Below are 25,026 nucleotides of genomic sequence, written 5' to 3' on the forward strand. Positions count from 1 at the left end.
GGTTCGCTGCCATTTCTCAGGCGGCGACGCTTCAATAAACCATTTAATCGCAACAAGACCGTCCTGACAACCGCCAGCTGCCCATTAGATTTCACAACACAGAATAAACGGCATTTTCTATTTTCTGCTCATCAGGTTGATAATTTTCGAAGCAAAAGTGTGGTGTTTAAATATGACATTGCACCTGAATAATTTTAGTTGACTTTGGGGAGAAATGTTAGGTGATATTACCAAGGATACCATTTCTAAAGATAAAACCTTGGTTGATTTCCTGTTCTGGTGTTGAAACTGCCCTTCCCAGCCTCTTTAACAGAATGCTGAATAAGTATTTGGTTTCGGGTGCATGTCGGTTGCAATTCTATTGTTCGTTTAATAACGTCCTATTTTTTAAAAATAATTTTCTTGCATCTCATTGCTTAAGTGAGATTATAGTTTAAAACTAAAACAAATCTAAAACCTTGCATTATCGTCATCGAAATAAATGTAGATAGGATTTGCACACGCGACGAAAGTTGTGTAGCAGTTGTGCTGACCGTAATTCACAATGAAATTGACTTTTTTTTTCATGTCCTGGTTTGTCTAACAAAAATCACTTGCAGTGATTGTTTCTGCTAAACCATGAGGCAAAGTATGAGGCGATGTGTCAATTGTACCCAGGAATGATGAAAATATTTATCACTGGCCCTGCACTTTGAAATTTGATTATCTCATGGGAATATTGAGAAGGACTGCGTTTTTTTTATCCGAAATAGAATAATATAAAAACATTAGCCAGCAAGTGAGACAAATTCAAAACTCTAGGTCTAGAACTGATTGGAATCTCTAAAACCGCACGCAGACTTTGATACTGTCAGCAGCTGCCGTTTCAGGCAAAGACCATTCCAGTTTACCCTCACTGAGACGCAGTATTAAATATATTGATTTGTCATATTTTGTGTAAAATAATAAAGCATGGCCATGCTTTTGTGAAGTTCCGGGTTAAACAGGACATGCTGCACCTATTTCAGGGTATGTGGTAGCGTTTCATTGCCCGAGCTGCAAAGTACGAATTGATTGGAATTGTATTGGTGTTATAAGGGATGCCCTTTCCTGTTATATGTCATTGCATTTCGCTTTCCTCAGAATTCTGGAAACCAGGGAAGTTCACGTTCAGAATTTGTATTAACCGGCTTTTGGCCATTAATCAAAGACGTTCACATTTAAGGTACATTCAAACATATGGTAGCGGCCCTACTGGAAAATGAGTGCTTGCCGCGATGGGGCTGTGGGTCGATCAGATTTTCCCAGGGAGGAACGGCGCTGGGATTCGGGCTGGGGACGCCTTTCCACCTGCTACCACCTGTTAAAGGCGCAGCCCGGGGCTATAAAACCAGCCGGTGGAGCCGGGAGGCGCTGACTGACTGATCGCCACGCTCCCATCGCACCAACCATCCCGAGTTCTCCAGCAGCTAGCGGCCGGGTGACCTTGCGATCTCGATGTGAACGCCGCTCTGTTCATCCACCGCAGCCCGGTCAGCATTAAACCACGGGAACTTTTGGAAGCAACCTTATCCTCCGCAGTCCAGTTTTTTTCGACGGGATATATTATTTGGAGAGCCTGTGCGCACGTTGTAAGGCGGATTTTAACTGCCGGAGCTCGGCAGAAAGGTGAGGCAGGACAGGTGTATAAAGTCCCATCTTCGGAGCAGACCCACAGCAGTGCGAGGCAACTCGGGCAAGACTAAAAGGTCCCTCTGCCGTAAGCAGCAGCGATGAAGTCCGCCGCATCAGCCTATGCTTCGGGAGCAGATCCGGTGATTGCCGCCCGCTCTGCTTCCGCTCCGAGTGTGTGCGGAGCCGAGAGGGTGGAGAGCTGCGTCCGCCGGAGAATGGCTGCTAACGCCCGGGAGAGGCGACGCATGCAGGGACTCAACACCGCCTTCGACCGGCTCCGCAAAGTGGTACCTCAGTGGGGGCAAGACAAGAAACTTTCCAAATATGAGACGTTGCAGATGGCCCTAAGCTACATTATGGCCCTGACTCGAATACTGACCGAGGCCGAACGCTACGGCAGCGACCGGCGCTGGATTCACATCCAGTACCAGCACATAGAGGGGAGCGAGAGCATTCAGACTTATGTGGGACAGGTATCAGAGAAAAAAGACATGTGCACAGATAGCATCTTCCCGTTCAACCACGACAGCTTCCAGTCAGTCAACTAAATTAGCGCTGGCTGAGGAAGATTCAAATTGCATATTTCCAAACGGTCCTGCAGATCTCGCACTTGCTTCAGTTTGAATGTACTAGTCATACTGGTAATTTTATGGATTTAGCTAAACAGGTTCTGTGGTAGTAAGGTTTGATTTGCTGGAATGTGTGTAGATAACCTTAGAGGGTGTAGCGAGGCTGAGAAGCGAGTCGCTGCTGAATGGACAACTTGTCGCGCTAGCACGGTTCAAACACATCTACTTCATAAGTACGTGCATTTTATGAAACAATTCCCTGTACAATTAGAAAAAATGTTGAAATATTTGTATTACATAATTACCTTTGTTGTACAAATTATGAAAGTTTTCTATGATTTTTAAAGTTCCGATTGCTTTATTTTTGAATCGCTGGTTTAGGTTTGAGGTCAGATTTCGATTGAAATGTGTTCTGTGCAATTCTTGTTGCGTTTCTGGATGTAATTAAATATTTTAACTGGATATATCTACGTCTTTTTGGGCCAGCGATAACTACAGTATGTGCAGTTATTTAAAGCTCTTTTGCAGGGAGCGGTGAAGGAAGGGTTTCCCTGGAGATTTCCTTTTCTTTTACACGTTCATTCCGACGTCTTTTGGTGAGCCGCACTGCAGGCAGGTGGAAGGTTGTTTTCCCGTCACTGACCGATTCGCAATCTTTACGCAATGTCAGAGGATAGTCAAAGTTCCCAGCAATCTGCACAATACTGCATTTCAATGGGTACCACTGACAGGATCAAACCTTTCATGCCCCCCGTTATCTGCCTGAAGACCTAGATCACAAGATCATAAAACATAGGAGCAAGAATCGGCCATTCGGCTAATAGTGCCTGCGCTGACAATCCATTAAGGCTGATTTATTACAGCTCTCAACCCCATTATCCTGCCTTCTCCCCGTAACCTTTGACACCCTGACTGATCAAGAACCTGTCAACCTCCGCTTTATGTATACCCAATGACTTGGGTCTTTCCAATCACTGCTGTCTGTGGCAACAAAGTCCAAAGATTCACCAACCTGTGGCTAAAAAAAACCTTCCTCATCGCTGTTCTAAAGAGATTTCCTTCTATTCTGACTCGCCCACTGCAGAAAATATCCTGCACAGGACCATTCTATCTATGGCTTTCAATATTTGATAGGTTTCAAAGAGAACACCTTTCATTCTTTCAACGCTTTCTCCATCTTAGACACCAACCCCTGAGAGATTTTGTGTCTACTCCTTTTCTGAAGGACTTGAACATCAATGGTGGTAAATGTTTTAAGCCATTCATTGTCACATCAGGCTTGAGAGCATAAACATCAGGTTCTGCAGCCTGTTGGAAAAGCTACAGACTACTGAGGACCTTCAGTCAGTCTAAAGATGTCCACTTGCCTCCCTTCATTACCAACTCCTGAAGTCCCCATCACTGCATTCCAACTTCACCCTAGCTGATATTCCATGTGACCAAGAATGAAACCAACTGATAGGCTGGTCAGCCCTTTTTGTCACTTGAATTAGCACACTGGAGCAAGTTTCTCGAAAGATTCCCTTACTAAACCCCTAAACTCAGATCTTTCCATTATCCCTGCATCTCCTCTCATGCCCTCCCTCCACAAGCCCGTCATCCTCAAGACCACCTTCTGCTCATTACTTCATTCATAAAAAGGAATTAGTTATATTGTAGTTGGAATACTTCAATCCTACTGTACACTGCACATCTTTTCTTCTGGCTCTTTCCATAGTTGATATTGTAAATTATTCCCCCTCCTCAGCTAATACCCTCACCCATCATTTTTTGAAACCCTCAGCTCAGTGCACATGGCCTTAAGAAGGTCAGGAATGGTATTCTTTGCGAGTATGACTATGTTAAACTATCTTTTAACCTATTTTCTTAAGCTGTCTGCAGCCTGATATACTCTTAGTAGTCACTTTATTAGGTAATTCCTGTACCTAATAAAGTGGCCACTGAGTGCATTCGTGGTCTTCTACTGCTGTATCCCATCCACTTCAAGCTTCAACATGTTATGAGTTCAGAGATACTCTTCTGTAGAGCGCTGTTCTAATGCATGGTTATTCGAGTTTCTATCACCCTCCTGTCAACTTGAACCAGTCTGGACATTCTTCTTTGACCTCTCTCATTAACAAGAAGCTTTCACCCACTGAACTGCCACTCACTGGATGTTTTTCTTTGTTTCTGACTCCATTCTCTTAGATTGTTGTGCATGAAAATCTCAGGAGATCAGCAATTTCTGAGATACTCAAACCACCTTGTCTGGAACCCACAATCATTCCAGGGGGTCAAAGTCACTTAGATGACATTTCTTCCCCATTATGATATTTGGTCTGAACAACAACTGAAACTCTTGACCACATTTAAATGTTTTTATGCATTGATTTGCTGCCACATGATTGGCTGATTAGATATTTACAGTAATGAGCTGGTGTACAGGTGTACCTAATAAAGTGGCCACTGAATGTAAGTTGACCATAGCATCTTTTTCCATTGTTTCTCCCTTGTTGCCTAATTGATTGAATTAGAACTCCTGAGAATGCTTTTATCCCCAGCCTTGCGATCTTTGAAGCTCATCTGGAATTCCGCTCAACCCAAGAAACCATTTGACTATGCTATATTCCTTAACCACTTGCACTCCCTCACTGATATCATTACAGTGCAGAATTTGGGGTTATAGACGACAGCCAGCACTCACTGCTGACCACACTTAGCCTGGCCTGGTTCTTCTGTTGAGACGTTGTTGTGAAGCGGCAGTTCCTGTGTTAGGGGATCTTTCTACTTTGTTGGAGTTGGTAGTGGGGAGCTGTGATTGATGGGGAGCAAACTTGCCCATGAAACTGCTGAAAGAGTTTGAAAACTTGTTTGCTGCACCATTTCTCGGCTGGATGTTAAAGCTGTCAAAATACAACGTGTTTCTGATAACAATAAAAATTCCAGAATTAAGCTTTCTATGCAATTAAAACAAAATCTGAAACAATAGGGGAAACATTTAAAGTATGGGGGACAAGTTTGTTGGAATTGAAGGAGAAACTGCAAATAAAAAATCTGACAGTGAGAAGGCAACAGAATTCCTTTGATTGCCCTAACTAAAAAATGATGCAATTGTCAAAGAGGAAGCGCAAAAAGATTTGATAGACTGTGGATTTGGCGCTTTTTTAGCACAGTAACGGGCCCGTTTTGGGCCAACAAGCCCACATCACCCAATTACACCCATGTGACTAATTAGCCTACTAACCCATATATTCTTGGAATGTGGGAGGAAACCTAAGCACACAGAAGAAAACCACACACACACGCAGCAATGGGAGAACATACAAACTTCTTTCAGACAGCAGCAGAATTGAACCCAGGTCACTGGCATTGTAACGACGTTATGCTTACCGTGACGCCCCATAATACCAGAGCACCTGCAGGAAACCAGTACGGTCATGGGGAGAGAGTAGAAACTCCATACAGGCAGCAGAGGAACTGAACCTGGGTCGATGGTGCTAAAATAGCATTATGCTGACCCAACGAGCAGAACTTAGAAGAAAATAGGTAATCTCATTTGAAACCTACAAAACTATTAAAGGACTTAACAAATTGGATTCAGGGAGGAGTCTAGAACCAGAGGTTACGATATCAGAATAAGATCATTTATGACTGAAGTTCAAAATTCAAAATTCAAGATTGTTTAATGTCATTTCCAGCACACAAATGTAAACGAGAATGAAATATTTTTCCGATGCAGCATAAAAAAACACAATGAGATAAACAGCGTGTTAGCAATAAAAACACACAATAATTACAAGTAGGTAAGTTGGCTTATATTCATAGATTATAAGTCCATAGAGTGACACTGGGCACACAAGTGTCTGTACGTAAGATGACTGACAGGAAATAATATAGTAGTGGTGGTGGGGTGTATGGAGGCATGGGTTAGTGGGTGAAGGTGTTGATCATCCTTAGTGCTTGGGGAAAGTAATGGTTTTGAGTCTGGTGGTTCTGGTGTGAATGCTACATACAGCAGCATTCAGTATCTTTATATACAGACAGTATCTGTTTGTTAATGCTATTAATGGGTCTAATATTGGCTGTATACTTTCTGCTTTCATTTGAGCTCCTAAAGTGTAACACCTCACAGTTGTCTGCGGTGAACTCCCCCTGCCACTTCACTGCTTATATTGTACCTGATCTACTGCATAGCTCACAGTTTTCTTTGATAGCCCTTTACACTGTCCTTAACTCCACCAATCTTGGTGCCATTTGCAAACTTGATTATTCGTTCATCTACATCTTCATCCAAATCATTGATATCATCACGAACAAAAGGTCCCAGCATCGATCTTTACGGAACATCACTGGTCATGGACCTCCAGCCAGAACGATAGCCTTCCACACTTCCACCTCTGTCTTCTATGAGTAAGCCATTTCCAGATCCAAATTCACAATTCCCCAGGATCCCACACATGTTTATCAACCAAATCAACCTATCTTGAGGAACCTTATCAAATGCCTTACGCAGGTTCATGTAAATAATACCTGCTGCCTTACTCTCGTCAAGCTCCTCTGCCACCTCCTCAAAACAATCCATCAAGTTTATAAGCATGTCCTGTCATACACAAAGCCATGCTGACTCTCTCTAAGCACAGCATAGCTTTCCAGATGTGCATGTATCCTATCCCTCAGTATCTTCTCCAATAGCTTCCCTACCACTGACGCGAGGCTCACTGGCCAATAATTCCCTGGATTATCCCTATTTTCCTTTTTGAACAAAGACACAACATTTGCTACTCCCTAGTCCTCCAGAATCTCAGTTGTTGCTGGTGAGATTGATAAGATCTTTTTCAAAGCCCCTTTCATCTCCTCATTTGCTTCTTTCAATATTCTGGGATATATGCCATCATGTCCAGGGGCCTTATCTAACTTATGCTTATCAGAAAACACAGTACTTCCTTGGGTGATGACCAAAGCAGTTCTGGTAATAATTTAAAGATCAACATTTTGGGACTAAGAGGGAGAGAGAATACAGCTACATCTGTGGAGAGAGAAATTAAAAAGGGTGCTTGGCTGAAATGGTCGAACACACCAAAATGGTTAAACTTTCAAGGGTTGCGTGAAGTTTAGGAAGAAGATTGAGTACTGTTCTTCATAATTACATTGGCGCGTTGTAGGGGACCAAAGCAGAGAGGTGTTCTGCAGAATGGAGTACTGTATTAAAATGACAGGTGACTGCAAGCTGAGGGTCACCTCGGTGATTTCAGCAGAGATGTTTTGTGAGGTGGTCACAACATTTGCTCTTTGGTTTCTCTGACATCCACAAGACCACACGGTGAGCTCCAAATGCAATACTGTAAGTTGGAAGAAATACAATTTTGTTTTTACTTTGATTGAGCAGAGATTTCTTTCTATCAAATCACCAGATTCAGATTTGTTGATCATATGTACATCAGTGAAATGAATCGTTTGTGTTGACAACCAACATGCCCACAGATATGCTGGGGGCAGCCCGCAAGTGTAGCCATGCGTTCAATCACCAGCATAGCAAAATATTGGCAAAACCAAAGCCATTGTTTTCAAAGTCCACCACCCGTTTTCAGCACGCTACCTAATTTGTGAGGTTGAAATGTAATCCCACATTCAAGTTTAGCACACAACCACCATTATCTCTCCTTATTAACCTTTATAAAAATACTTCTCTTCACTACGGCCTGCACTGATCTAATGCTGAAATCTTCAAAGATGACTTGGATATCTCAATCACTGCTACCACTACAGCTACCACTGTGCTTCCTTGGAGAGCCTTCCCTTTTCCACCTGCTACAGATTTGAATTCTTCTGAATCTGTATGTATTGCAAGGTGAGAGGGGTAGGTTTAAGGGGGATGTGAGGGGTAATTTTTTTTTAACCTCATTTGTGGATGCCGGAAATGCACTGCCTGCTTTAGGCATACATAAAAGGCTTTTAAGAGATGTTTGGATAACCACGTGGATATAAGGAAGATGGAGGGATATGGACATGGGGTAGGTAGGAGGGATTAGTGTTTGGGTGTTTTTGATTTGATTTTTAGCTGGGTCAGCACAATGTTCTGGGCCGAATGGCCTGTTCCTGTGCTGTACTCTTCTATGTTCTAAGATTGCATGCTAGTTCATAGCAAGTCCTGTCCACCAGTCCTTGCTGATGTATGCCATCCCAGACCAGCAAAGACACAAGTGTGAAATTTTCATCCTTCGGTTTAAGTTTCCAAATGGACGTTCCTTTCTCTCTCCCTGTAATCTCTGGTGCTACAGACCTCCTTTAGCTCTGCTTTCTTCCAGATTTCTTCGTACTTTCCAGATTTCTTTCATGTGAGGAAGATGTTCCCTCAAATGCCTAAACATCTCAACCTCTCTTCATCCCCTTTAAGATGCTTCTCTTAATCAAGCATTGGCTTACATATTTTAATGGCTTTTTCATAGCTCATTTTCAAGCTGGGTCTGAAATTGCTCTGGCGAAAATACCTTGAAATGGTTAACTGTGTTCGAGGAGATACAGAGATGCAGGTCATTGTTAAACTTTCAAATATGTGTACTATACCAGCACTGATGAAAGAATAATAGATTTAACCATCACTAATCTGCTTACATCATTGTTATAATTTTTGTTATTAATGATGGGGATGGTTGGCAGATTTCAGCCACTCTCTGTAGGGATTTGAATGGAATCACGGGTTCTTCAATATGTTGTAGATTAATCCCTGCAGCCCAGCAACATGTTAAAGGAGACCATCAGCCCTGTGGATAATTTCCTCATTGGTTGGACTGAATGTGCTTAACTAGTACTTTTTTAAAACAAAGAATGTGTTGTCCCAGTTCTGAAGAGTTCAGTGAATTACTAACACTGTCAACAGCTATTTGTATATAGAAATAGCTGGCACAAAATAATTAATGGTAACTTTTTTTCCACTACAGTATATTTTTCTTTTCCCTAAGGATAAAGCTAACTAAGTGTTTTCCAACAAATTCCCCAACTCTTACAGAGATTAATTACTTATAAATAGAGCAATATTAGCCATGGCTCATAATTCCCATACAACTCTACATTGGGACGTAAAGCTGAAAACTTGGGCTATTTTGTACAGCACAGTGATTTTTAGCTGCATTAAATGTGAAGTTTCATATGAATATTAATGAGCTAATCTGTAGTTAAGACCATAAGATATGGAAGTAGAAGTAGGCTATTTGGCCCCTCAAGTGTGCTTCACTATTCCATCATGGCTGATTTATCTTCCCTCTCAACCCCATTCTCCTGACTTCTCCCCATAACCTTTGAGACCCTTACTGATCAAGAAAGTACCAGCCTCCACAGCCATCTGTGGCAATGAATTCCATAGATTTACCAGCCTCTGGCTAAAGAAACTCTGCCTCATCTGCCTTTTAAAGGGTCGTCCTTCTAGTCTGCAAAGAATTAGTTTGCAGTTTAATTGCAGCTATTGCAGTTTTAGTTCCAGATTTCAAGTGTGCTGTATATAATTGTTCTGCTTGTACTTTATAAGCTGCTTAATAATGTGGATTCTAAGTAAATTCCATTCCATTTTCTCATGGTGAATCTCCAGTTCTTCTGTGCAGAGCTTCCTTCCCAGTCTGACCAGTCTGAGGCTGATTGCTATTCTTCGAGCAGACCTGTTGACACATCAGTTCAACTCACCATGTCCATACAAATAGACTTAGTATGAAGATGGGTGTCCATCTTTCAACATCTGCCCTATAGACTTCAATGCCTAGGTGATTAAACTGCTGATCTATATAGCTTATTCTCAATCAATGGCCTCAAGTTTCATTTACTTCTGTTAAGAAGAAAAGTGTATTGATTCTCCCCTATCTATGCCCCTCATAATTTTACATACCACAATCTTGCCTCCCCTTAACCTCCTCCACTCTGGGGAAACATCTGCTCCGTTCTCTCCTTAAAATTGAGATACTGCCTCCTAAGCAACATGCTGGTGAATCTCCTCCACACCCTCTCCAGCTCTATCACATCCTTCCTATGGCGTGGTGACAAGACCTGCTCACAGTACTGCAGCTGAGGTCTGACTGATATTGTGTAAGGTTGGAGCATGACCTCTCTGCTCTTCAACCCAATTCCCCCAACCAATCAAGCACAATATCCTATAAACCTTCTTAATTACATTATCTACCTGAGATTCCCACCACTGTCTGTAAGGAGTTTGTATGTTCTCCCCGTGACCGTGTGGGTTTCCTCTGGGTGCTCTGGTTTCCTCCCACAGTCCAAAGACATACCGGTTGGCAGGTTTATTGGTTGTTGTAAATTGTCCAGTGATTAGGCTAGGGTTAAATCGGGGGATTACTGAGTGGCACGAACTGAAGGGCCCATTCTGTGCTGTATCTGAATAAATAACAATATAAAAAATGTCACCTTTAAGGGTTATAGAACATAGAGCAGGACTGTCAGGCCTGCACAGGCAAGCACCTCTCAGTCTCTACCCAGCTAACAGGGATCATCTGCCGATCGTTTTCAACTCATCACCTGAAGGCAATTTAAATCCAGCTCTCATCCATAATCCGCGTACACTTATATGAACTAGCTGCCCCGAGCCTCCAGTTACCTTGTCGAGTTAAGTGTATGTTCTCTCTTGTTTTGTGACGCCTAGTGGCTTGTTATTTTGCAGTTTCTCAGGAAAACGTCCTTTATTGCTAAATCCTGTCTGCTGCTCTGCTTTTGTGTCAGGCCTCTACGTCGCCCGACAGGATGCTTGAACCAGCGATTAACCCTGCAGGGTCTGCTCATCTAAAGGACAAGAGCAGATGATCCCGAAGCAGCAGGAAACCATTGACCATCTGTTCACCACTGCCAACCAGCTCTCGATCTCAATGCAGCAACCCTTGCGACAGTCAGCCCTTGGAGCCCGGATTCCAGTACCCGAATGCTAAACGCCAGGCCGCAATATCCTGTCCCAGTGCGTCCTGCACTCCGAGCTTCAGCCACCTCTGTATGTTTCGGGCTGAACCAAAATTGCCTTCGTCATTTCTCTCTTGACTGGGAGAACTCTTACCTAGGCTTTTGTTAACTGGGACAAAGCAAAGTCATCTGCAGCCAATATGAAGGTTTTACCGCTGAGCTGCGCAGGTTTTCGACCATCAGGAAAGTGGATGTGGGGCAGCGGATCGTATACTTTGCCTGAGTCAAGGCTCATTCTCAGTGCTGATTGCACAGCGGAATTCAGGACCTCGAGGTGGAGGGCAGCTGGAATGCAGAAGCGCTGTTGGCCCGTTACCACCATGCCCTCTCTGAGCACTTTAAAGACAAACTGACTACCCAGGAGATGCCCACCGACCTAGACAGCCTCATCACTCTGAAATGACAAGCGTCTTATGGAACGACCCTGCAGATCATCAGCCAAAACCCCAGTTCCATTCCCAGAACCATTTCAGGCTGCAGGCCAAAGTTCCCCCTAAGGAGTGCATGCACACATCTTTTGCTACTAGTGCACAAAGGAATTTAAACCACACACAAAAGCTGGTTACTCACTATCTCGTTGGCATGTTAAGAACATTTCACGATCATACACAATCACATTTCCTTTTCCGGTTTCTGATGCTGATGATTTGTCTGCAGATTTTAGATCTGGTTTATTTATACTGTTTTTATTGAAGAAATTATTGATTCACTATGTCGAATTCCAAAGAAGCAACGGGCATGAAGCGCAAAAGAGCTGCTAGTTCATTTACATTGGAATGGCTTAATGAAACAGTAGAAACTGCTACGTCGAAAGCTCATGAGGTCAGGAATGTTCAGCTGTGAGAACTATTTATGTACGATACAGAAGCTGGTGTTACCTGTGTGTATTGCTGTGATGCAAAAGTTGCCGTAGAATTTGCAAGTGGTAAGAAGTGAAGTGATATTTGGAAAGTTGCTTATTAAAGCGTCATTTACCAAGCAAATCTCACATGGAATGTGTGCAAATCTGATTGTGGTAATTCTTCATTCCCACTACAGGCCTGCTAAGTATGTTTTGTGAGTGCAGATGAACGAGAGTGAAAATGATCAAACTCAGAGGAGATCAGCGTTCTTATTGACAGTGTTTTGCTTGTTGTTAAAATGAATAATATATAGATATACACACACATACAGTAAGATTCAGCGTGCATATGTTGTCACCGGGTTTAAAAAATGCACAGCACTGATTTTTGCACACACTGGTCATTACAATTTAGAGGGAACATTAGGATCATCATCATCAATGCCTTCAGAACCCATGCAGATAGGGAGACCTCCCTTAATACCCCGAAGTGTGAGCATCAGTGGAGAAATGACTTACAGCGGAGTCACCGATTACCCACACGTCAAATGCCCACTGTGTCCAGGAAAACGGCACCACCAGGTGGAGACGACTGGCCTTGTTCTGGTAAGCTACCCCCGTACTCTCCTTCCAGCACCATAGCCCGAGTCGTGCCTCTGTCCTCCACACCCCAATTTCTCTACGTATGTAAAAGGCTCTGGTGGATTCTGGCTCGACAGGCAGCTCTCTGGCCTGGACTCTGTGTGCAGCCTGGGTTCTTTACCGAGCTCATCTCTCACCACTTCAATGCGATGGGATGGTCAACGCAGGCACACGGCTTGTGCATATGATGTGCATCGGGAAGAATGGCGAGATCATCCAATTCCTCCTTATCGACTCGCCCAACATTCCTCTCATCTAGGCTTATCCCTGACTTTCCACTCATGACCCTCACTTTACCTCGTCACCTGGCTCACTGCCGGGTAGGGGACCCACCTTTAGGAATACCTGCCTGCGATTTCAGCTGACTTTGTCCTGCAAGTCTGTGGAGACGGAGAAAACTCTCGGCCTCACCAAATTCCCACAGGAAAACCATGATCTAGCCATAGCCTTCAGTAAAAGCGAAGCCGGCAACATGCTGCCTCACACACTACATGGCAGTGCAACCGACCTCCTCTTGACACCACTCCTCCCCAGGGTCATCTGTTCTCCCACTCCACTCCTGAGACACACAGCCTGAATGGCTACATTGTCGAAGCACTAGCACGGCATCATTCGACCATCTCAGTCCCAAGCCGGTGCAGGATTCTTCTTCGTCAAGCAGAGAAGTGGGAATTTTCGTCCCTGTGTCAATACCGTGGACTCAACAAACAAACACTACCCTCTCCCCTTGACGGATAGCGCACTCAAAGCACTCCAAGTGGCACCGATCTTCATTAAACTGGGTCTACCAAGCGTGCATCCGCCAGAGGGATGAGTTGGAGATGGCACTCATAACATCTACTGGCCACTAGGAATACCTGGTGATGCCTTTCGGACTTTCCAATAGACCAACAGTTTTGCTTTCCTTCACGAGATCCTCCGAGACAAGCTACACGTGTATGTGTCCAGCTCGACAACATCCTCATCTTCAACAACAACCCCTAGACCACATCTGTCCCATCCGTTCAGTCTTCATTGTCTCTTCAAAACCAAACCAGAATGGAGATAAGCCAGTTCCGCACTCTAGTCATTTCCTACCTGGCTTACTTCCTTTCACTCCAAGGCAGACCCATGGACCCAGATACTGTGTGCACTGTCGATGAATGGTCCCGACTGCATTCCCTCAAACAGCTACAGCGCTTCTTGGACTTCTCCAACTTCTATCACCCTTTCATCAGAAACTACGGCCAAATAGTCACTTCTCTCACCTCACCAAATCAGCTACCTCACGGATAACCTGATCTGCTGCCACACACCATGCTTTTGAGGAGTTCAAGATGCTTCACCATCGCTTACATTCTCTGCCCTCTGGACCTTTTGTAGAGGTGAATGCATCAGACATGGGCTTCAGAAACATCCTCTTCTAGCAAGGACTGGACCGGAAGGCACACCCTTGTGCTTTCTTCTCACACAAGCTCCACTTTGTACAGCACCATTATGGGGTAGGAGATAGGGAGCTACTCACTATCAAACCACTATCAGTGGTTGGCAAGTTGATGGAGAAGATCCAGAGAGGCAGGATTTATGAACATTTGGAGAGGTATAATATGATTAGGAATAGTCAGCATGGCTTTGTCAAAGGCAGGTCGTGCCTTACGAGCCTGATTTGATTCTTTGAGGATGTGACTAAACACATTGATGAAGGAAGAGCAGTAGATGTAGTGTATATGGATTTCAGCAAGGCATTTGATAAGGTACCCCATGCAAGGCTTATTGAGAAAGTAAGGAGGCATGGGATCCAAGGGGACATTGCTTTGTGGATCCAGAACTGGCTTGCCCACAGAAGGCAAAGAGTGGTTGTAGACAGGTCATATTGTGCATGGAGGTCGGTGACCAGTGGTGTGCTTCAGGGATCTGTACTGGGACCCCTACTTTTCATGATTTTTATAGATAACGTGGATAAGGAAGTTGAGGGATGGGTTAGTAAGTTTGCTGATGACACAAAGATTGGGGGTGTTGTGGATAGTGTGGAGGGCTGCTAGAGGTTACAGCGGGACATTGATAGGATGTAAAACTGGGCTAAGAAATGGCAGATGGAGTTCAACCCAGATAAGTTTGAAGTGGTTCACTTTGGTAGGTCAAATATGATGGCAGAACATAGTATTAATGGTAAGACTCTTGGCAGTGTAGAGGATCAGAGGGATCTTGGGGTATGAGTCCATAGGACGCTCAAAGCAGCTGCGCAGGTTGACACTGTGGTTAAGAAGGCATACGGTGTATTGGCCTTCATTAACCATGGAATTGAATTTAGGAGCTGAGAGGTAATGTTGCAGCTATATAGGAGCCTGGTTAGACCCCCTATGGAGTACTGTGCTCAGTTCTGGTCACCTCACTATAGGAAGGATGTGGAAGCCATAGAAAGGGTGCAGAGGAGATTTACAAGTATGTTGCCTGGATTGGGAAGCATGCCTTATGAAAACAGGTTGAGTGAACTCGGCCTTTTCTCCTTGGAGTGACGGAGGATGAGAGGTGACCTGATAGAAGTGTACAAGATGATAAGAGGCATTGATCGTGTGGATAGTAAAGCTTTTTCCCAGGGCTGAAATGGTTGCCACAAGAGGACACAGGTTTAAGGTGCTGGGGAGAAGGTACAGAGGTGATGTCAGGGGTATGTTTTTTTACTCAGAGAGTGGTGAGTGCGTGGAATGGGCTGTCGGCAACGGTGGTGGAGGCGGACACAATAGGGTCTTTTAAGAGACTTTTGGATAGGTACATGGAGCTTAGAAAAATAGAGGGCTATAGGGAAGTCTAGTAATTTCTAAGGTAGGGACATGTTTGGCACAACTTTGTGGGCCAAAGGGCCTCTATTGCACTGTAGGTTTTCTATGTTTCTATGTAAACGGAGCTTGAAGATATGGCGACATTGACTAATGGAAAACAAAATCCTTCATGACCATCAAAATCTCGTATCCATTCAACAGACCAGCTGACTCAACCCACATCAGGCTCTCTGGGCCCTCTTCTTCGCACAATTCAACTTCACTGTCTCCTACTGACCCGGCATCAATAACACTGTGGTGAACTCTCTGTCATGACAGTATGACCCAGCTGAAATGGAGATCGGTTCTCAGCTCATCATTCCATCCTCCCAAAATCCTCACCCAGATAATCTGCGATCTTGAGAACGAGATCGGTCAGGCCCTATAACCAGAGCCTGCTCCAGCCAACACACTTGACAACTGTGTTTGTGGCTAGGTATAGCTCAAATGCCATCAGTACATTTGCTGACAATACAACCATTGTTGGTAGAATCTCAGATGGTGACAAGAGGGCATACAGGAGTGAGATGTACCAGCTAGTGGAGTGGTGCTGCAGCAACAACCTGGCACTCAACGTCAGTAAAATGAAAGAGCTGATTGTGGACTTCAGGAAGGGTAAGACGAAGGAACACATACCAAATCTCATAGAGGGATCAGAAGTGGAGAGAATGAGCAAATTTAAGTTCCTGGGTGTCAAGATTTCTGAGGATTAACCTGGTCCCAACATATCGATGCAGCTACAAAGAAGGCAAGAGAGTAACTATATGTCATTTGCCAACAAATACACTCAAAACTTATAGAAGTACTGTGGAGAGCATTCTGACAGGCTACATCACTATCTGGTATGGAGGGGCTACTGCACAGGACTGAACGAAGCTGCAGAAGGTTGTAAATCTAATCAGCTCCATCTTGGGTACTATTCTACAAAGTATCCAGGACACCTTCAGGGAGTGGTGTCTCAGAAAGGCAGCGTCCATTATTAAGGACCTCCAGCAGCCAGGGCATGCCCTTTTCTCACTGTTACCATCAGGTAGGAGGTACAGAAGCCTGAAGGCACACACTCAGTGATTCAGCAACAGCTTCTTCCCCCCTGCCATCTGATTCCTAAATGGACATTGAACCCTTGGAAGAAGAAGAAGATTTCTGTTTTTTGCATGTTTTTTAAATCTATTCCATATACATATACGGTAATTGATTTACTTATTTATTATTTTTTCTCTCTTCCATATTATGTACTGCATTGAACTGCTGCTGCTAAGTCTACAAATTTCATGACACATGCTGGTGATAATAAACCTGATTCTGATGTACGTGTGTAGGCGGCCGTACGTTCTGAAACACTCCAGTGGGCCCACTCCTTGCCTCTCGTTGGCCATCCAGGCATGTGATGGAATCTGGATATTCGGTGACGCCAGTTCTGGTGGCCCACCATGATCGCAGATATACATCAGTTCATTGCTGCCTGCCCTCAGTCCAATTACTCCAACCAGTGGCCCTCTGGGCTCCTGCAGCCCCTGCTGGTCCCTTCGTGATGGTGGACCCACATCGCTATGAACATCATCACGGGTTTTCCACCCTTTGATGGGGCCACGGGGATTATGACAGTACTGGGCCTATTCTCAAAGGTGATCCACTTCAGAATCAGAACCAGAATCATGACCCTTCCAAAAGTTCGCTCAGCCACTGAGACGGCAGATCTGGTTCTCCAACATGAACTTCAGCACCACAGCTTTCCCCAGGACAATGTGTTGGACCAGGGCCCACAATTTCTCTCCTGCTTCTGATGAGCCTTCTGCTCCCTCCTCCACCTCTCAGTGAGTTTGTCTTCTGGCTATCATCTGCAGACCAATGGACAATCAGAAAGGCAATCAGCGACTGAAGAGGTTTCTACAATGCTCCTAACCCTGCCACATGGAAGAAATATCTGTTCTGGACCAAATAGTCCCACAATCTTCACACTACCTCTGCCACAGGTATGTCACCTTTTTGAAGTGCTTCATGTTCTACCAACATCCCCCCCCTTGCTCCCTGCAGAGGGCCCAACAGTGGAGGTCCTGGTTTGCTGCTGCCAGGAGGCTTGGAAGAGGACCAGGAGACCTGACCTAGCTGATAACCATTCCTACTGTCACCAGGCCCACTAGCAGCAGCACCCAGCCAGACTACCCTGGCCTGGTAACTAGGCACCCGAGATCTGCTCCTTCACATTCACTCCTGCCAGTTCTCACGCCGGTTCATTGGTCCCTTCAAAACTACCCACCACATCAATCCAGTCACTTGCCATCTCCAGCTGCCACTGTCCCTCAGGATCCAGGTGTCGTTCCTCAAGCCTGCAGCCCATGGAACACTCAATCCAGCTGAGCCTGTGTCTCTGGAGCCTAAAATTGGGGTTGTCCAGTGTATCATCTTGGATTCATTACTCAGGAGTTCCACCAGATTGCCCGGTAGGAGGTGAAATCGTGTTGGTCCTGCACAGGCAGACACTTCCCAGTCTCTACGCAACTAACAGGAGTTTCCTGTGAATCGTTTCCAACTCATCACCTGTAGCCTATTTAAACCCAGCACTCATCCACAGTCCTTGTTCATTCAAATGAACCAGCCTGCCTCAACCAGCTACTCCGACCCACCTTGTGCCTTGTTGTGTTAAGTATCTGTTCTCACTTGTTTTGTGTCCTCTGCTAGCTTATTTCGCAGTTTATTAGTAAAACATCATTTACTGCTACATCATCTCCGCTGCTCTGCTTTTGGGACAAGTCTCCTGCACATTCCCGGACAAGTACAGCACAGGAACAGGCTCTATGTCCCACAATGTTGTGCCAAACCAAATAAATAAGTAACTAAACGGCCAACTCAACTAATCCTTCTTACATACACAATATCCTTCTCCTTCTATTTCCATCTGATTCATCTGCCTATTTTAAAGTCTCTTAAAAGTCCTTAACGTAGCTGCCTCTATCGCCACCCCAGGCAGTGAATTCCAGGCACCCATCACTCTGCGTGTGTTGTGGGGAGGAACTTGCCCTAAAAATCTCCTTTGAAATTACCACCTTACACTGAAAAATGCATGCCTTCTGGTTTTAGACATTTCAAACCTGGGAAAAATAGACAGATACATGCCTGTCTACTCTATGCATGACTCTCACACATTTATACACATATATATGTGTCTATATAGAATGCCTTGGGATTCTCTTTAATGCCTTTTGCCAATGACCTAATGGCTTTCCTAATTCTCTTGAGTTCTTTTCTGGTTTCTTTATAATACTCAATGGCTCTGTTTGATTTAATATCCCTTTGAACCACATTCTCCAGCCTTCTCTCCATAACCTTTGATGCTCTTACTAATCAAGAATGTATCAGACTCCACTTTAAATATACCCAATAACTTGGCCTCCACAGCTGTCTGTGACAATGAATACCACAGACTCAACACCCACCAGCTAAAGGAATTCCTCCTGATTTCTTTTCTAAAGGGATGTCCTTGTATTCTGAGGCTGTGACCCCTGGTCCTAGACTCCCGCATAATTGGAAACAATATCTCCACATGTACTCTATCTAAGCCTTTCAATATTTTATAAATTTCCGTGAGCTCCCTCCTCATTCTTCTAAACTCCAGTGAGTACAGGCCCAGAGCCATTATACATTAACCCTTTTATTCCCAGGGCAATTTTCATGAATCTCCTCAGGACCTCCAATGCTAGCACATTTTTCTCAAATAAGGGCTTGAGAACACTCACAATACTCCAAGTGCGGTCTGGCTAGTGCCTTACAAAGCCTCAGCATTATATCTTTGCCTTTACAAACATATTGGTTCAGTGAGATTCCAAATAAATGACTTAGATACTATTACAGAAGCTGTTCATGGTAACTAAGGACTCATCTTTTATGCTTCTTGTGGAACTGGAAACACTTTCTTTACTAATTTACTTAATCTACCATTTGGAAGAATAAACATTATTGCTCTGGCCACAGTAGCATCAGGGAACACTTATAACAGGGGTGGGGGAGAGGGTTATTATCTTACAGCCTGTTATACCACTGGCATTTAGGACAGTAATGAAGGTCTTCCATCTCTGGTGGTGTTCAGAGCTTTCTTTGTTGTGTCAGCAACTTCCTCATGGTTTCCACTATTGTCTATCATGCAAATCCCATGTGGAAACTCAGGAAAACTGTCACACTCAGGTGTAGAGGATACTTCATTATTGTTTCCATAATAATTTTGTTTTACCAGGCAAGGTTGTTAGCCCTGAGCTGAACCCCAAACCTGGAGGACTGGTGGACCGCTCTTTGTCTGTCCTCTACCCTTTGACCTGTTTGGCATGGGTGACCCAACCAAGAGCCAAAGCAACAAGCCCTGACTCCAGTCAACATAGCTGCCTGGGTCATTGAAGCACACAAACCTCCAAACCATGACAAGGTTGTGGTCCTCTTGTAGGTGGGCCAAGTGGAGGGTAGGAAATTGCACATTTGGCTTTTAGACTCTCTTTTAAGTTTGACAAATATGAAAGAGAGCTCCAAAGGAAAACATTGTAAAGGACTGTAAAATTGGATGAGTGAGCAATGGCTTACAAAGCAGCCAGTGAAGCCTTGCATTGAACATTGCAGAATCTTGACACAAAAGTAATATCAATATTGCTCTTCCCCCACCTTTTTATTCTGTCTACTACCCGCTTCCTTTCCAGTCCTGATGGAAAGCCTTGGCCCAAAATGTCAACTATTCATTTCCCTCCATAGATGCTGGCTAACTTGCGGAATTCCTCCAGAATTTTGTGCTTGTTGCCCATTGATGGGGCTGTACGTTTTTCTACTGAATCGTTAAACTTTCTGAGACGATATAGTGTGCCATCATACAATCTTCAATGAAAAGAACAAACTCCAAAGATGCTCCTCAGAAATTTTTGATCCATCAATAATATGCAAAGGCACCAGATATAAGTTCAAAAATTACTACTGCATGTAACTGAGATACCAGTAATGCTACTCCTCAATTCAGCAACTTCAGTTCCCTGTTCAATTCAGTTTTGCTCTGAGCACGAATACGTTACAAGGACTAAGTCTCTAAAAGTTGTTGGCCTTCATTTCAAAACTCAGTGCTTTCCCCGCCATCAGCTATATGTGGATTGCTCCAGAGCTGAAGATAAAAATAACTTGTATATTTTACACCAGTTTCCTAAGAAATACAATGTATTCTGAAGCAATTGAACTTTACAATCAAGTAAATTATGCTTTGTGATCCAGTACATACCTACCTAAAGAGAACGATGTAATCTTGTGTACATATTTATTTTCAGTTGTATATATTAGATTGGTAACTTTGCTTAAACTACATAATTTGAACCCCTAATCATGTATAATTATACGTATTAATTTATAATGTATTATTAAACCTACTTGCAAAGAAATTAATGCAAACATCGTAATAGCTGACATAATAATCAGAGCAATGCTGGATATAAAAGCTTGTATATTTATGAAATACTTCTGGAGTTTTTTTCATCTTGTTCAACAGTATTATTTTGTGCCCTTTTTTTCTCCTCCTTTTTAAAGTACCCCCTGTACTCTCTGTATATCTGTAAGACTTACACTATTTTCATTTCTCCATAACTGCTTCTTTTCTCCCTTTTTATTTGTTGATGTCCCCTGACATCCAGTAAGGGTGGACACATTGGCCTTGAACTCTCATTATTCCCATTTAAAAAATCTCTCACTTGTTGACTGTAGTCCTACCTGCACATAACTACTCCCATTTCTGCTTTTGCCGGGTCCTGCTTTATGATGCTAAAATTGGACTTCCCTCATTTCACAACCTTAATCTCTGATCCTTTGGTATTCCTTTCATAACTACTGTGAAACTTACTCTATACTTACATTGACATTCCAGCCTCTTGCCTGGCTCCATTCCAAAACCAGGTCCAATAGAACTAAGTACATACCGACTCAAAAAACTTTCTGGATGCATTTTAAAAGCTGCATCCACCCCTCACCCCCCACAAATCCTTCAAATTAAGGTAATCCAAGTCAATAGTGGGGAAGTTTAAATCCCCTTTTATGCTTGCACTTCTTTGTAATTTGCCTACGTTATTTCCTGTATTCACTGGTGACCATTAGAAGAACTGTAGTACAGCACTAATAAAACAATCAACACACATCAAAGTTGCTGGTGAACGCAGCAGGCCAAGCAGCATCTATAGGAAGAGGCGCAGTCGACGTTTCAGGCCGAGACCCTAACTAGGGTTAGTCCTGACGAAGGGTCTCGGCCTGAAACGTCGACTGCGCCTCTTCCTATAGATGCTGCTTGGCCTGCTGCGTTCACCAGCAACTTTGATGTGTGTTGCTTGAATTTCCAGCATCTGCAGAATTCCTGTTGTTTGCGTAATAAAACAATCATCCCCTTTTGCTTCCAACTCATCCTTCTTAGGGGTCGCACAAAAGCACTAACATGTTCCACTGCAGTAGTTTACAACCGGATGGTATGAAATTTGAATTTTCCAGTTTCAGGTAACTGCATTCCTCGTGTTCCTTTCTCTCTCCCTTCTGATCCACTCAGCTTCTCTCAAGTTCCAGTTCAAGTTTAATTGTTGTCCAAACATACCTGAATACAGCCAAATGAAACTGCATTCTTCTGGGCCAAGTTGCAAAACACAGTACCAACAGCACACAGCACACAGCACGCATAACACATACCGTATAGTTACAATAGCAGAGAAAACATAGACACAAAAAATAATATAGCTCAAGTCCCTGAGAGGCATTGCCTGTAGATTAATGGTGCATGGGATGTTGTTCGGGTTCAGCTTGTCTTCCAAAGTTGTCCTGGGCCATCCTGTCTTCCACACCACCCCGTCACTCCTTCCTCTTCTTTCCACACCACACACCATTATTCAGTTTCTTTCCCCTGCCCCATCTGGTTTCATCAGCCCATACCCACACACTTAATGCACTGGGTTTCCTGTCCCCTCTACCTGTGGTTCCATCTGCCCATCACAGGGGGCTATCAGAGGTAAGTTCTTTACACAGAGAGTGGTGGGTGTGTGGAACACCTTTACAGGGATGGTGTTGGAGGTAGATACACTAGGAACACTTAAGAAACTCTTAGATAGAACATAGAACAGTACAGCATAGAAACCGGCCATTCGTCCCACCATGTTGTTCCAAACCAGCTATAAAGCAAATAAAAAACACCCAAACATTAATCCCTCCATTTCACTTTCATCCATGTGCCTATCTAACCATCTCTTAAAAGCCTCTAATGTATTTGCCTCTACTACCAAACTAGGCAGCACATTCCAGACACCTTTCGAGTAAAAAAAACCTACCCCCTCTCATCTTCATTGTATGCCCTTTACTATTATGACATTTCAACCCTGGGAAACAGATGCTCTCTTTCCACTCTATCTACGCCTCTCATAATCATGTAAACCTCTGTTAGATCTCCCCTCACCTTCCTGATGCTCCAGAGAAAACAATGCAAGTTTATCCAGCGATTTGTGATAGCACATACCCTCTAAATCAGGCAGCATCCTGGTAAACCTCTTCTGCGCCCTCTCCGAAGGCTCAACATCCTTTCCATAGTGGGGCGACTAAAACTGTACACAATACTCCAGATGTGGCCTAACCAGAGTTTTATAATATTGTAACATAACCTCCTGACTTTTGAGTTCCATGCCTCAGCACATGGATGAAGAAAAATAGAGGGTTATGTTGGAGGGAAGTGTTAGATTGGTCTTAGAGTAGGTTAAAAGGTTGACACAACATCATTGTCATAAGGCGGTGGCTGGGAACGGACCCGTGCAAGACACAGACACTGAAGTACTAGGGACAGGGCTAGGATACAGGGCGATGGCAAGGACATGGACAGGAAAACCAGGAACCCGGAACAAGAGAGCTAGGAGCCCGGGCTTGGACTCCGAGCCAGAGACTGGACAAGGAACCAGTACCTTGGTCTTGCCTCTGGCTCGGATCCCAGAACTAGGCAAGGATGAGGCTTGGCAGGCAGACAGGACGAGGCTGGAGTCTTCAGGCTTGAGGCTAGAGGCGAGGCTTGGCAGGAGGCTAGAGGCAGGAGACGAGGCGAGGCTTGGCAGGAGGCTGGAGGCAGGAGACTTGAGGTGAGGCTTGGCAGGAGGCTGGAGGCAGGAGACGAGGCGAGGCTTGGCTGGAGGCTGGAGGCAGGAGACCTGAGGTGAGGCGAGGCTGGAGGCTGGAGGCAGGAGACTTGAGGCGAGGCGAGGCTGGAGGCTGGAGGCAGGAGACTTGAGGCGAGGTGAGGCAGAAGGCTGAAGGCAGGAGACTTGAGGTGAGGCGAGGCTGGAGGCAGGAGATGAGGTGAGGCAGGAGGCTGGAGGATGGAGGCAGGAGACTTGAGGCTAGTCAGGAGGCTGCAGTCTTCAGGCTTGAGGCTAGGCAGGCGCCACCAGGGCAGGGCGCGGTACTCCTGGGCAGGGCGCGGATCATCTGGGCAGGGCGCGGATCACCACCCGATGGAGGCATGGGACAGGAAGGAACAGAATCAACCGCAGGTAACGGCGAGACAGCCTGGCTTACCCAACGGAAGCAAGGGGCAGGAAGAGAACTAGGTACAGGGTTTCTTCAGGACAAGACTGCAGATGAGATGAGGCGAGAGTTACCAGCAAGACAAGGCAAGGCTTCAGGCAAGGCAAGGCATGATGAGAACTTCAGGTGAGGCAAGAGTTACCGGCAAGACAAGGCAAGGCTTCTGGCAAAGCCTGATGCAAGAGTTACCGGCAAGACAAGGCAGGGCTTCAGGCGAGGAAACAGAAGACAGAGGAAGGGATACAAGGAGTAAGGACAAGAACGATCCAGCAGCCACACCCTGGTCTCTGGAGCTATTTATGCAGACAGCCCCAATGAGCATCAGCTGCCTCAATTAGAGCTAAACAAGAACAGAAACAGGGTAAACAGGAAAACCCAGAGCAAGGGTCGATGGACCGGACCGTGAACCAGAATATGGACTTCATAGACCGGACCATGACACTCATGGGCTGAAGGGCCTGTACTGTGCTGTAATATTTTATGTTCTATCAATCCTCACTTAACCGGTTCCAGTTATTACCATCCTTACGTGTCAGGATCCAATTTCTGCAGCTCTTTGTCATTTCTACTTGTCACCATTTTGTATCTGAGTCTATCTTCACCCTCTCCTGCTCAGAATTAACTCCATCTGCCCATCATTCCCCTCCGCATCTGGTCTCATCTGCCAACCCCTGTGTCACCCCTCCTTCTCAACTCTCTATACTGGCAATCTCCCTCCACGCTCAGTCTTGATGCAGGGTTTCAACCTGAAATGTTGACCCTCCACCTGCCTCCACAGACATTGCCTAATGTGCCACATCCCTCCAAACAGTTTTTTTTTGATGAACATGTTTAGAGGCCTCATCTGATTTTGCTGCACTGTTGACTGAACACAGGTTGAGCTTTTGCCTAGCAGAAAATCAAAGATTATCAAGAGCTTCACTTGATAAAGGCAAGTAATCCAACTGAAGCAATACATAAGAAAATGCAGATTCTGGAATCTGGAACAACACACAAAATGCTGGAAGAACTCAGCAGGTCGGGCAACGCCTATGGAAGGGAGTGGACA

At 44.6% G+C, this 25,026-nt stretch overlaps 1 protein-coding gene across 1 annotated transcript; it reads left to right on the top strand.

The window, feature by feature from the left end:
* Nucleotides 1–1,416: 1,416 nt before the first annotated feature.
* On the top strand, nt 1,417–2,467 carry LOC134358694 (transcription factor ATOH7-like). The gene has a single exon (XM_063071155.1). The coding sequence runs from the start codon at nt 1,752–1,754 to the stop codon at nt 2,199–2,201; it is 450 nt and encodes a 149-aa protein (XP_062927225.1). The 5' UTR covers nt 1,417–1,751; the 3' UTR covers nt 2,202–2,467.
* The last annotated feature ends 22,559 nt before the right edge of the window (nt 2,468–25,026 follow it).

The sequence above is a fragment of the Mobula hypostoma genome, chromosome 19 (genome assembly GCF_963921235.1).
Source record: "Mobula hypostoma chromosome 19, sMobHyp1.1, whole genome shotgun sequence".
Taxonomy (NCBI): domain Eukaryota; kingdom Metazoa; phylum Chordata; class Chondrichthyes; order Myliobatiformes; family Myliobatidae; genus Mobula; species Mobula hypostoma.